Here is a 12,773-nt window from a genome sequence, read left to right on the forward strand (position 1 = left end):
AAGATGGTGGAAATCACTCACCGAGCGATGAAAAAACAATGTCGCGATAGGAGACCCCTATGAGGAAACTTTTTTGTGAAGAAAACTTCGTTTTTCCGTGAGAGAAATCTCATAGAGCTCCTAACCGTGAGGCAAATTGCAGCGCAGAAAAAAAAAGACTGAAGGGAGACCCCTGTGGCTACAGGGATTATGGCATGCTGGGCATGCTCAGTGTGCCAGTCAAAAGTTCTAGAAACTTTGACAGAAAAGTTTTCCGTGATAGGGCTCTGTCTGCTGACGTCACCCACATGTGAGGACTACCATCCTGCTTGTCCTGGGAGAACGTAAGATTTGCTATCTTTATACTTTTTATTAGTTATTATTTGCTTGCAATCAACTCTAGTGCTTGCTGCTATTTATCTTTTGTGTTATTTTTTTGCTTAGCAAGTACTCAAATAAACATCAATACCTGGATCCTGGTATACTAACTCAGTGTATGTGTGCATGTTTGAATCAAAAACCCAACAACCAAAAAAAGTACTGGGCCAGATCAGGGAAGACAGAAAGAGAGACTGATGGGGGAATGATGCAGATCAATAGATGAATGAAGGGGGCCAATGTAGACAAAGGGTGCAGTTGCAGACTAAAGCCCTATCCTGTAAGCATACAGAGATGCTATGAGATACGAAAAAAATATGTAGGCGTGCTGCAGTGGGTCACATATATGGTGGATCCCTAGCTTGATGAGACTCCAGAGAATTCTGAGGATGCAACTCATAAAAGGAAAAGAGGTGGTCAGCTGGAGGAAGGCTGAATGACTGCAGAGTCTTTGGATCATTGCTTTCGGAGCAGAGGAGGGGACCAGCAGTTTTCACATGCTTCCAGCTTCTGCCTTGGCTAAAATATATGTTTCTCTCCTTCTTAGGAGGCTACCCACCAATCTCCTTACTCCTCACCTTTCCCCCACACCTTGCCTTGTTTGCCCCAGTGCTTCTCTTACCGATCACACTGAGTCATCAGCAAGACAGGATTAGAACTGAGGCAAGAGGAGATAAAGTGACTTGTGATGCAAAGAGTCTCCTGATCTCAGAGCTGCAAAGTTACCTTTGTTATTTAAACTGTGCATGAGAAAGTAAAATAATGAGGCATATTAAATATTAAAAGCAAAGCCCTTTCAAGGATCATTCCTCTCTACCATTTCACTAGTGATACAGTGAAACTGGCCCTTGTGCTCTGAGAGAGAATGATGGTTGAGACAGTGATGGCTCTCTAATCTCTTGACACCATCCTCCCCGTTTCCTACAGTAAGGCCCAACTCCATATCTGCGATGTCAGCAAGACACAAATCTATTAGCTGGAAATGAATCCGTTCCACACGAGCAGCCCCATAATGGATAACAATTGCCCTCGTGCTCCGTGCATACGCACACAGGGGGAGCAGGCCTCTGCAGGAGGAGAAACAGCCAAACAAGAAGGAAGCATGAGAGAGAGCGAGAGAGAGCAACAGAGACAGAGTAACAGGAAACTGGAAACAGTGGGGCATGGGCAGGATGAAATGCTTGGTAAGAAGAATGGAGAGAAAAGGGAGGAAAGAGAAGCATTTCCTGTAGGTTAATTATCTGCAATGTCTGCCCTCTACCCTCCCCCTACCTTCTGCAGGTGCATGTTCTTGGTCAGTTGCTCCTCCAGCATATTCTGCAGCTTCTTGTTCATCTCCCGCAGATTCTCATCCCCTGGCTTTACCAGGTCCCGGAGAACACTGCCGATACTGCTGCGATCTGAAGGCCCATGCCCTGCTGAAACATCTGGGGAGGAGAGAAAAAAAAAGTGGAGAAGATCAAACATCCCTGTAACACATCCTGACATGAGACAGCAGGAATTGTGTAAAAGAGCTAAGCGCCCTGTAACACCTCCCCTCACCTGAATAATTTAAAACTTGCGGCCACTTTCCTTGGTTCCTCTTAATGTGCTGACAGTATCTTAACATATCCTGAGCTCTAGATTTCCTCAGCGGTTCTGGCTGGGGGAGGATAAAAGGGGTACCAAGCCACTGAAAGGCAGGGAACTGCGGGTTGAGGCTTATGATTTTCTGGCCTGCTTCTCCCTTGCATTTGCTGTACTGATCTGTAAAAGCTGAGGAATGGTTTTAAAATTCATTTGTTTTCCACCTGATGTCTGAGGGGATGTATTTCAGGGATTTTTGGCTATAATTCAATTGTCTGTTATTGTTAGCTAGCAGTTCCCTCCCTCTCAGCCATGGGGGCTGGAATCTTTGTTTTCTTGCTAATTAAGGCAAAGTAGTTCCTGCCTTTGATCTCTCTCTTAGTGGTTACAAGGGGTAGTCAGTAGAAAATGTTTTGGAAAGTAAGATTTGTTTTAATGGAACAGAAATAGAAGCAGTGGAAATGGGAGAAGTGGTTTGGTGTAATAACTGTGGGCCAGTGTTTAGGGAGAACTTCTAGAGGCTGCAGTGTTGTTCTATCTGTTCAATTATCCAGCCTGAGGATGGTGATTGATCAACTTAAGGTGGAGTTGGTCAAAATTAAAGAGGCCTTTCCCCCTATCTGCAGTCCATAAAGTCTGTCCCTGCTCACACAAAGGATCCCAGAAATAAGGAAAAAAAAAAGGATTATGGTGGGTCTCTAGGTCACATAGCTGTGTCTCAGACAGATCCTACACACTAGTGTTTCTGGTCCTGGAGTAGCCAATTTGGATTTTAGAATTATCTACAATGGAGGCAGAGCATGCAAATCTCTCTCATGCATTTTCATTGTGCATATTCTGAAAAGTAGGATAACTGCAAGACTGGTTTAAGAAACACGACTCCAGATGATATCACTACATAAGACATTCATAGCATTTGGCTTGTAGGGGAGTCCCACAGAGGCATCTGATGAAAGAATACACAGGAAAGTAGAGGACCACTGTAAAGGAGAAAGGAAAATTGGTTCTTACTTGCTAATTTTCGTTCCTGTAATACCACAGATCAGTCGAGACCCATGGATTATGCACTCCCACCAGCAGATGGAGTCAAAGAGCAAAGCTTCGAGGCACTGGTATAATTGACAAAAAACTAAAATATTATAGAATCATTCTGATAGATTGCCTATGTACAGCAGCTAACTGTTAAGAAATCAGTCTTTTGGTAGTAGTGGGCGGGATCCTGGACTGATCTGTGGTATTACAGGAACGAAAATTAGCAGGTAAGAACCAATTTTCCTTTCCTGTACATACCCAGATCAGTCCAGACCAGTGGGATGTACCAAAGCCACATTACACAGGGCGGGAACCCGAAAGACCTGCTCGCAAGACCCTCTCCCCAAAAAGCGCTTGGTCCGGATCCCTACATCCAGATGATAATGCCTTGTGAAGGTATGCAGGGAAGACCAGACTGCAGCTCTACAAATCTCCTCAGGCGACAACAACTGACACTCCGCCCAAGAAGCCGCTTGTGCTCTCGTCAAGTGAGCTTTCAAACCAGTCGGGACAGGGCGACTCTCCCTGACGTAGGCCAAGCAAATTGTTTCCTTCAGCCAGCAAGCCAAGGATGCCTTTTCACCCTTCTTCGGACCTCCAAAGAGCACAAAAAGGTGATCCGATTTTCGAAAAGAGTTAGTTACCTTCAAATACCGAAGGAGAACCCGGCAGACATCTAACAGATGAAGATCTCTTCCCATAGCGGGGGTCACGAGCCCAATCAGGGAATCCGGGTAACTCCACAGACTGAACAACATGAAAGGCAGACACCACTTTCGGCAAAAAAGGAAGGGACCATGCGCAGGGACACCCTATCAGCCGAAATGCGAAGGAAGGGATCCCCTACAGGAAAGAGCCTGCAATTCTGAAATACACCTCATGGAACAGATGGCCACCAAGAACACATTCTTCAAGGTGAGGTCCTTTAAGGAAGCGTGTCCCAGAGGCTCAAAAGGGGGGGGGGGGGGGGAAATCACAAAGCGCCCTCAACACCAGATTCAGATTCCACTCCGGGCATAACTTATGAAGAGGAGGATGAAGGTGCTTCACCCCTTTCAGGATACAGACAATGTCCGAGTGGCTGGCTAGAGGCCGAAACCTGAACACGCAGGGAACTAAGGCAAACCTTTAGATAATCCCTGCTGCAAAAACCCCAAGACCTGAGGAATGGTCACCGACAATGGCACTACACCCTGCTGGTCACACCAGACTTCAAACACCTTCCACACTCGACAGTATGCCATAGATGTTGAGGGCCGCCTGGACTGAAGCAGGGTGGAAATCACCTGTTCCAAATAACCTTTCATCCGTAACCACCGCCTCTCAAACACCAGGCTGCGAGAGAGAAGTGATCCTCCCGATCCGAAAAAAAATGGGCCCTTGTTGCAAGAGGTTCGGCAAATGAGCTAGGCACAGCGGACCGTCTGTCGCCAACCATACCAGGTCAACAAACCACGGCCGCCGCAGCCACGCTGGTGCCACCAGAATTACCGAACCAGGATGGACCTCTATGCGCCAGAGAACGCGCCCGATTAGGGGCCATGGAGGAAAGGCATACAGGAGGATTCCGGTTGGCCACTTGCAGACTAGGGTGTCTACTACTACTTCCCTGGTTTCCTTCTTTCGGCTTAAGAACCAGTCTGTCTTGGCGTTGACACAGGTCGCCATGAGGTCCAGTTGGAGACCTCCCCATTGGGCACAAATGTGATTCCAACCCTCCCGGGATAGTTTCACTCCCCAGGATCCAGCTGTTGACAACTGAGGAAATCCGCCTGCACGTTCTCCATGCCTGCCACATGAGAGGCTACGATGCCTTCCGGATGAAGCTCGGCCCAAGCGAAGAGGTGTGCCACGGCCGAACTCCTGGTTCCTCCCTGGCAATTGAGATATGCCACCGTGGTGGCGTTGTCGGAGAAGACTCGAATCATTCTCCCCTGCACCAGGGTCTGGAATGCCAACAACGCTTTGCGGACTGCCCTTGTCTCTAGACAAATGATAGACTTCGACCGTTCGGGTAAGGACCAGGTTCCCTGCACCTCATGACTGAGGCACACTGCTCCCCAGCCTTGAAGGCTTACATCCATTGTCATGATCACCCAATCTGGGACTTCCAGGGGCATCCCTTTCTATAAGTTGTCTTCTGACAGCCACCATTGCAGACTGGACCTGATTCGCTGCGACAAAGGCAGGGACAACTGTTATTGCTCCAACACTGGGTTCCACTGCGACAGTAGATCTCTCTGCAATGGTCTCAGATGAGCGAAGGCCCATGGCACCAATTCCAACGTCGAAGCTATGAACCCCAGAACTTGTAGGTAATCCCACACTCTGGAAATTGGAAGCTGTAATAAGAGACGCACTTGTTGCTGCAATTTGTACATTCTGTCGTTTGTGAGAAACACCCTGCTCTGGAGGGTGTTGAAACGAGTTCCCAAATACTCCAGACACTGTGACGGAGTCAGATTACTTTTTGCTTCGTTGATTACCAAGCCTAGGGACTGGAGTCAATGGATAACACAAAGAACCGTCCACTCGCCTTCCTCTTTCGACTTGGCTCGAATCAGCCAATCATCGAGGTAAGGATGGACTATTATCCCTTCCTTCCGGAGGGTTGCCACCACCATGACCATCACCTTGGTAAAGGCGCGCAGGGCTATCGTCAGTCCGAATGGCAGCACCCAGAACTGAAAATGCTGACCCATGAATTGCAGGAATCTCTGGTGAGCGTTGCGAATCGGGATGTGTAGATAAGCCTCGGAGAGATCCAAGGAGGTGAGGAACTCTCCCTTTCGAACCGCTGTGATGACTGTTCGAAGTGTTTCCATTCGAAAATGGGGCACCTTTCAAGTAGCGATTCACCTTCTGTAGGTCCAGGTTGGGTTGGAAAGTGCCCTCCTTTTTGGGAACCACGAAATAAATGGAGTACCGTCCCCTCCTCCGTTCCTCGGACAGCATGGGGACAATCGCCTTCAGGGCCAGCAATCTTTGTAAAATGTCTTCTACCACGGCTCGCTTGTTGCGGGAAATGCATCGTGATTCCACAAAGGCCGGCATGAGAGGCTGAGAAAACTAAGGCGTAAACTTTTTACCACCTCCAACACCCAGCGATCGGAGGTGATCCAGGCCCATTCCTCGTAAAATTGGGACAACCTGCCCCCGATCATCCCGTCCGAGGAGTGGGCGGGCCTGATTTCTTTGGGCAGGCTTCCCACCAGTTCCCTGACCGAAACCACCTCTGGCAGGCCGACTGGAGCCGCGAAAGGACTGTGTACAGGAAGAGGTCTGTCTGGAACCAGAGGGTGGAAAACTCCTCCCCGACCTGCTTTTTCGGAAATCCCGAAAATGGGATCGAGGACCAAATGATTTCCTGTAGGGCTTTCTATCTTCCGGCAGTTTATTACCTTTGGAATCCCCCAGAGATTTCATCAGCTGATCCAAATCCTCTCCAAACAGCAACTTCCCTCGAAAAGGCAGACTGTACAGTTGCAACATGGAGGAAGCATCCGCAATTGCGGAGCCATAGGAGTCGTTGAACCGCCACAGAGACCACAGTCTGAACCACCGAACACACCAAGTCATATAAGGCATCTGCCACATATGCTACTGCCGCCTCCAGACGAGCCGCCTGAGAAGCTGACAAAGTCCCAGAAGACATTGGGTTCTGCGGTTTTTGAATTCAAACACACATGCTCTTTGCATCATGCTGCCCGAAGTCCTAAGGAGGAGACCTGGAACACCCGCTTTAAATGCAGTTCCTGCTTGCGGTCCTGCACACCTCTGAGAGCAGCCGCTTCCGCCACCGGAATAGTTGTCTTCTTGGTCACCACTGATACAGTCGCATCCAACTTAGGTACCCTGAGGCATTCTAAATGTTCCTCCATTAGCGGGTAGAGTTTTTGCATTGCCTTGCCGACCTTAAGCTCCACCTCCGTGGATTCCCACTCCCGGCTGATGAGCTTTTGAATCTTCTTTGGGATGGGAAACGCACTAGGTGGAGCCCGGAGACCGTCCAGGACTGGGTTCACTCCCTTGAGGTCGGAATCTTCCAGCGAGGGTCTCACCCTCAATTTCTCAAGCACCTGGGGAATAAAGGAGCGCAATTCCTCCCTCTTAAACAGCTGGACTACGCAGGGGTCGTCCCCCTCCGCACTAGGTTCTACCGGATCCTGATCATTGTCGCCTGTATCTACGTCTGGAGGGACCTCACCCTGATCTGCTGTGGTGTCCCTGGGGGGGGCAGAGTGGAGTCATTCCCCTGCTGGTCGACTGCACCCACTAGATCCTCCTGAGCCAAGGTTTCCCGGGATGGACGACCATCAGTTCGCAGATGGGTACGCTTGGGAACTCCCACGCTCCCATCCTGGGCTCTGCGCTTCGCAAGCTTCAGAGCCAGAAATGCTTTATGCATGAGCAGAACAAATTCCGGTGAAAATCCCCTCCAGTCCCATCTCATCACTGCTAGAATCAGTGTCTGTCTCTCTCGATTCCTCTGGTCTCGGAGTCTGCGCAGTGGGGGACAGCGAGGGAGGGTCACATCCTGGGAGACCTTTTCCACAGGATGCGCAGTGGGGGTTGGGCTCCTTCCGTTAGACCCAGCCGCCGAGCCTGACCTGCGTGCAGACTTTTTAGGTTTGGTACTCTTGTCTGAGGCCCCTTCCCTACCCAGTGCACAGTCCGTGCACAGTGACAGGAGGTCTAAATAAGCTGACCATACCCCGCAAGCCTTACAGGGTTCCAGAGGAGTTTCTGCCATGTTCCTCCGCAAAAGGGGCATATAACTCCCACCCCCAGAAGAAAACAGGTGCTGCCACCCAGCCCTGGTGACCCCCCCCAACAAAAACACCATGAAAATCGGCCCCAGAAACGCTGGGGAGTCGCGTGGGAGGTCGAAAAAGAAAAAACAAAATGGCCACCACAGTAAAAATGAGGCAGAGCGCCTAAAAACGTCCTCTGAGGTTCTTACCAGGGCTGAAACAAACACTCTCCCCCCTCCTCTTCAGGGGTCTGCCTGGCTCTGCACCACCGGGGCAAACTGATTTACCCCGGGAGCCGCGGTGAACATGGAACTTGGAGCTGTTTTTTGTGTAACAAAAACAAAACAAAAAAAAAAACCTAACTTCTAGTAACAGAAAAAATAAAGCCTAAGCTAAGAATAATAGAAAAAAAATCCCCAAAGGGGTTTCTTCCCTGTACCGCAGACACTAAGGGGGAGCCTTCGGGTCGCTGAGGGAGCGAGTCCCCTCGCTATCAGGGGACCCGGAACCACACAGGCTAGCACCGCCAAGGGTAACCAACCCCCGTTTGCCCGGCTCTACCTGAGGGATGGCCCAGACACTGAACCTAGCACCTCAGGGAACAAGAAAAATCAGTCTCACACAGAGCTGCAGGAATACACGATCACCATCTGTTGGAGTCAGAGAAATACTGATGAGCTGCAGGTGGCACACTTGGGATACCAGTCCCTCAAAGCTTTGCTCACTGACTCCAGTGGGAGTGCATAATCCACTGGTCTGGACTGAACTGGGTATGTAGAGGAATGTAAGATTAGTAAAAGAGAATCCCAGAAGAGTTAAAAACAGCTCCCAATTGGCGATTTTCTCAGAGAAAGAGAGTTAGGGACAATATTAAAGACAAGAAGATTACATTCCTGAGATATATAATGCATTCTTAGGATTGTCAGGGCAGAAAGAAGAGAAGGAGAGTCAGATGTGATAATCCATTTGGGGATAAATGGCCTTGTAGAATTACCTGGATATCTTTGAAAAAATACCCTAGATCTTTAGAGGTCAATATTCAAAATGGTTTCTCTGGCTTATGTTTGAGATAGAGCTGAACAAACCTTAAAGGTGAACTTTCAAAATGTCATATGCTAATTTTTATGCATGAATGTGCATAAGTAGCCTCTACATGCGTATTTAATATTTTATAAACTTCAAGCATACGTGTGTATATCTGCTTTTGCGTGCACATATAGGCGTGTAAAAAAGGGGTGGGACAAGGGCATTCGGAGGTGGGGGCCAACACTTACATGTAAAAGTCACTATTTTAAAAGACATTTACGCATGTACATTTGCTCACTCGCATAAGTTTACACCTGTTAATTATCTAGTGTAAGTAACAATAAACCTGTTTATTGTGTACTAGTGGCCAGGTGGGAGGTCTGGATGAACTGGGAGGAGTTCAGGTTGAAAAACCAAGAGGCTCTCGATGAGCTCTGGAAGGACTGGGCAAACTAATGGACCAATTGGTAAAACTGGTAAATTCACTTATGCATATGCATACGTAAAGGCTAACAAATAAGTTTTATTTTATTTGAACGTGTAAAATATATGCACGTAATTTTTAAAGTAGGTGGGAAATGCACGGACACAATGAATTCAAAGCATTGCATGCACAGGTGTGTAAGCCTACATACATGTGTATGTTGTAGGGTAGATATACACATATTTTATAAAACATGCATAAATCATACACATGTTTTGTAAAATTCTATAGTACCGTAATTTCTGGACTAGAAGTTGCTCCATTCTATAAGTCGCAGTAGGTAAAAAGTAGGCTAAATTTGTGTAAAGTTAATATATAAGTCGTTGCAGACTATAAGTCGCCATGAACGGCTAGTCTCGCTTCACGATTTTCTTGCGCATAAAGATATTAAGTACTTTATGGTAACAAAGATTTGCATTTTCACTGAGTTGTACACTATAGGCTGGTAAGTAAAAAATTAACAAAGACATTTCAAACCACCCAAGGACTTTTATTTGAATTGCTTATGCAGCATTCATTCACTGTTAGATTCTGCATCAGAAAATCCTTCAAAGTCCTTGTCCTCTGTGTCACTGTTAAAAAGTGTGGCCATCTCTGGAGGCAGGTTGTAGTGATTGGCATAGTCATCATCTTTGTCGTCTTCATCTTCCTCATCGCCACCTGTACCCTTGATGATTTCTGCTTTTCTGAAAGTAGCAGTTATCCTTGGGCTTATTGAATCCCATGCGACAACCCATTGAGCAACTTCTGCGTAAATTGTGTGGTGTATCTGACTAGTTGCCGTGAAGCTGTGCTCCCCGTCACACATCCATGATTCCCATAGATGTCTCAAATTGGCCTTGAAACTTCTGTTGACTGCTATGTCGAGAGGTTGTAGAATCTTTGTGAGGTCACCAGGAATAATGACTAGAATAGCATTGAGGTTTCTAATTCTCTTTTTCATTTTGTCTGTGATATGAGCCAACATGCTTTCCATTATTAGAAACGCCTTCTTGGTCTTAAAAAAAACAAACCTATCCAGATGCTTGCTGAAACATTCAAGCCAAACACCCATCATTTCTTCGTCCATCTACCCTTTCACATTGGTCTGGATAACATTAGATGGAAATATTTTGCGGGGCATTGTTTTCCTCTTAAATAATATCATTGGGGGGGGGGGATGATCTTCCCATCAGCACAAGCCAGGATGACGGTGAAATGGGATTTCTCGTGGCCTGTAGTTCGTATGTTCACCGTTTGTTCCCCTTCTGATTGACAGTACGGCCAATCAGGTCGAAGGTGAGCGGTACCTCGTCCATATTAATAATGTGGTTAAGGATAACGCTGAATTTGTCAATCTCTGAATGTGTGAAATCCAGGAAACTCTGGAGTTTTTCCTGGAAATCTGCTGGCAGTTGTTGCACATTGTGATCATAGCGCGTATGCTTAGTTGGTGCCGCTTCATAAACAGGTCAGGCCACCCATGAATTCTTGAATGTCCATTTCGCTTGCAATATCCTTTGCCTTTAGCTGAACTTGAACTGTTGATAATCCTCTTTCCCTGCGCCCTCTGTTCCACAATAAATCTCAATAGAAGGTCTTCCAGGTCTGGCCATCTAGCCTTGTGCCCATGGTTGGCCCTCTTAGTTTGTTTCATTAACAGAAGCTTGTTTTTTTTATTTTCTCCAGTTTCTGACAAGCTTTTCACTGATTCTTAATGCTCTGTCAGTTGCTCTGTTGCCATTTTCCTCAGTGTATTTAATTATTTTCAATTTATATTCGGCATCATAACTTTTTCTTCCTTTAGGTTGTGACATGTCTACAATATTAATATAGAATTTTTAAGAGGAACAATATAGGCTAAGGAAATACTTTAGGTTTATTGTCATTAGCGTATCAAATTCAGATTGATGGAAACGCAGTCGCTTACCTGAAATGATATGAAATCGTTACACGAGTTTGATGTCAAGTCCAATATGAACTGGTGCTGTGAACGTTTTCTTCGACAGAATTAGCGTTAACTGCTTTAAGTAGGGATTTATACAAGGTGTTCGAATTACATCGGGCATCATATTAAGGAAGCCAGAACCAGGCGCACAGTTCAGACACAGACAGCGAATTCCAGGTCTGTATGTTTACTCCTCATATTAAATTAAGGCCAGGTACTGCGTTTCATTACTTATAGTTATTTCTCAGAGTTTGCACCATGAAGCATATCGTCACTGCTTCATTATAAAGATCATAACCGTCAATTTGCCAATTTTTTTTTTTTGCAACTGTTTCGTAAATTTTCGGTAAATTCCATATATACGTCACTCTTTTATATAAGTCGCGGCCTTGAAAACGTATGCAAAAAAAGCATGACAGTCTGGAAATTACGGTAAATAGGAATCTGTATTGGGTGGCCATTCGTTCATTGGTTTTGCTGATATGCATGTACATTGAGAGACGCATGTAACAAAACAAATGAACGAATGGCCGCCGAATGCATAACCCTAATAGTTCATCTACTCTGGCCACATACACGCATACATTCCGTCATGCATAGTTGTTTGAAAGTTATCCTTGGGGGTTTACATACGTCCACCTGCAGTCTGGATACATTTTAGCCAGGTAAGTCATTAATCAGCCACAACTTTTATGGATAAAAATGGTTTCTGGGGCAGCCAGATCTCTGTGTTCAGAGTAGGTTAAAGTTTTCTGGGTAGGTGTACCCAGATAACTTTAGCCTTACCTAGTTATATAGCCAGTTAAGTAATGAAAGAAAAAACAACACTCAGATGTGGCAATAGCACCCAAACCTCCTCCCCCACCGCTCCCAAGCCAAAGCTACCAGAGATGTCACAGTTTAATCAGACAGCAAAGCTGCTAAGCTGCTACCCTGGTCCCAGGTTGGCACCTTCTGGTTGCTATGTCAGCAACATTGAAACTTTTTTTTTTTTTTTTATACTTGTAGAGACAAAGGCTGGTGGGGGTTCCCAGGCTTCACCAGTAGGAGAAGAGGCAATCAGCATGACACTGAAGAAAGTTGCTGGCAGGGAAGCCAGGCCCTACCAGCATAAGGGAGGTGGGTGAGTGAAGGGAAAGGAGCAGAAGGGGTGAAAGAGGGAAAGGAAGGGAAGGGTTAGGGAGTGAAGGAAGTGAGGAGAAGAGGTGAGACAAAAGGAAAAGGAGAGAGAAAGAGGGGAGTGGAGTGAAAGGGAAAAGAATGAGAAGGGACTGAGAGGGGTGAGTGAAGCAAGGGAAGGGAAAGAAGAGGAGTCGGATGAGTGCACGGGAACGTACCACATACATATACACCAATATACACCTCCCTCAGGGGACAGATGCAGGGAAGGGGAAGCCAGAAGTAGAGTTCTCAAGGGTATGGGCAGGGTTTCCAGCATCCGAGAAATTAGAGATTGTTGGCATTCCATTTGTCACATGCTGGGGAACCCCGTATCCTCTGTTTTCCAGTATTTCAATTCATTCAAAGGGCCAGATAAGACCCATGGCCGACCACCCCCCACTCAGAAAGCACCAAGCACTCCTCCCTTCTCTTGATGATGTAAAATTTACCTATGGCCCTTCCCTTG

General features: G+C 46.7%; 1 protein-coding gene across 2 annotated transcripts in view; it reads right to left on the reverse strand.

Moving 5' to 3' along the window:
• Window positions 1-12,773, reverse strand: part of GRIPAP1 (GRIP1 associated protein 1) — a 364,281-nt gene that overhangs the window by 27,062 nt on the left and 324,446 nt on the right. For both annotated transcript variants that reach the window (XM_029610458.1, XM_029610468.1), the window contains one exon: window positions 1,630-1,784. In XM_029610458.1, coding sequence (XP_029466318.1) covers window positions 1,630-1,784 — 155 coding nt within the window. The remainder of the gene's footprint in view (window positions 1-1,629; window positions 1,785-12,773) is intronic.

This window comes from Rhinatrema bivittatum, chromosome 1 (assembly GCF_901001135.1).
Source record: "Rhinatrema bivittatum chromosome 1, aRhiBiv1.1, whole genome shotgun sequence".
In the NCBI taxonomy this organism is placed as follows: Eukaryota; Metazoa; Chordata; class Amphibia; order Gymnophiona; family Rhinatrematidae; genus Rhinatrema; species Rhinatrema bivittatum.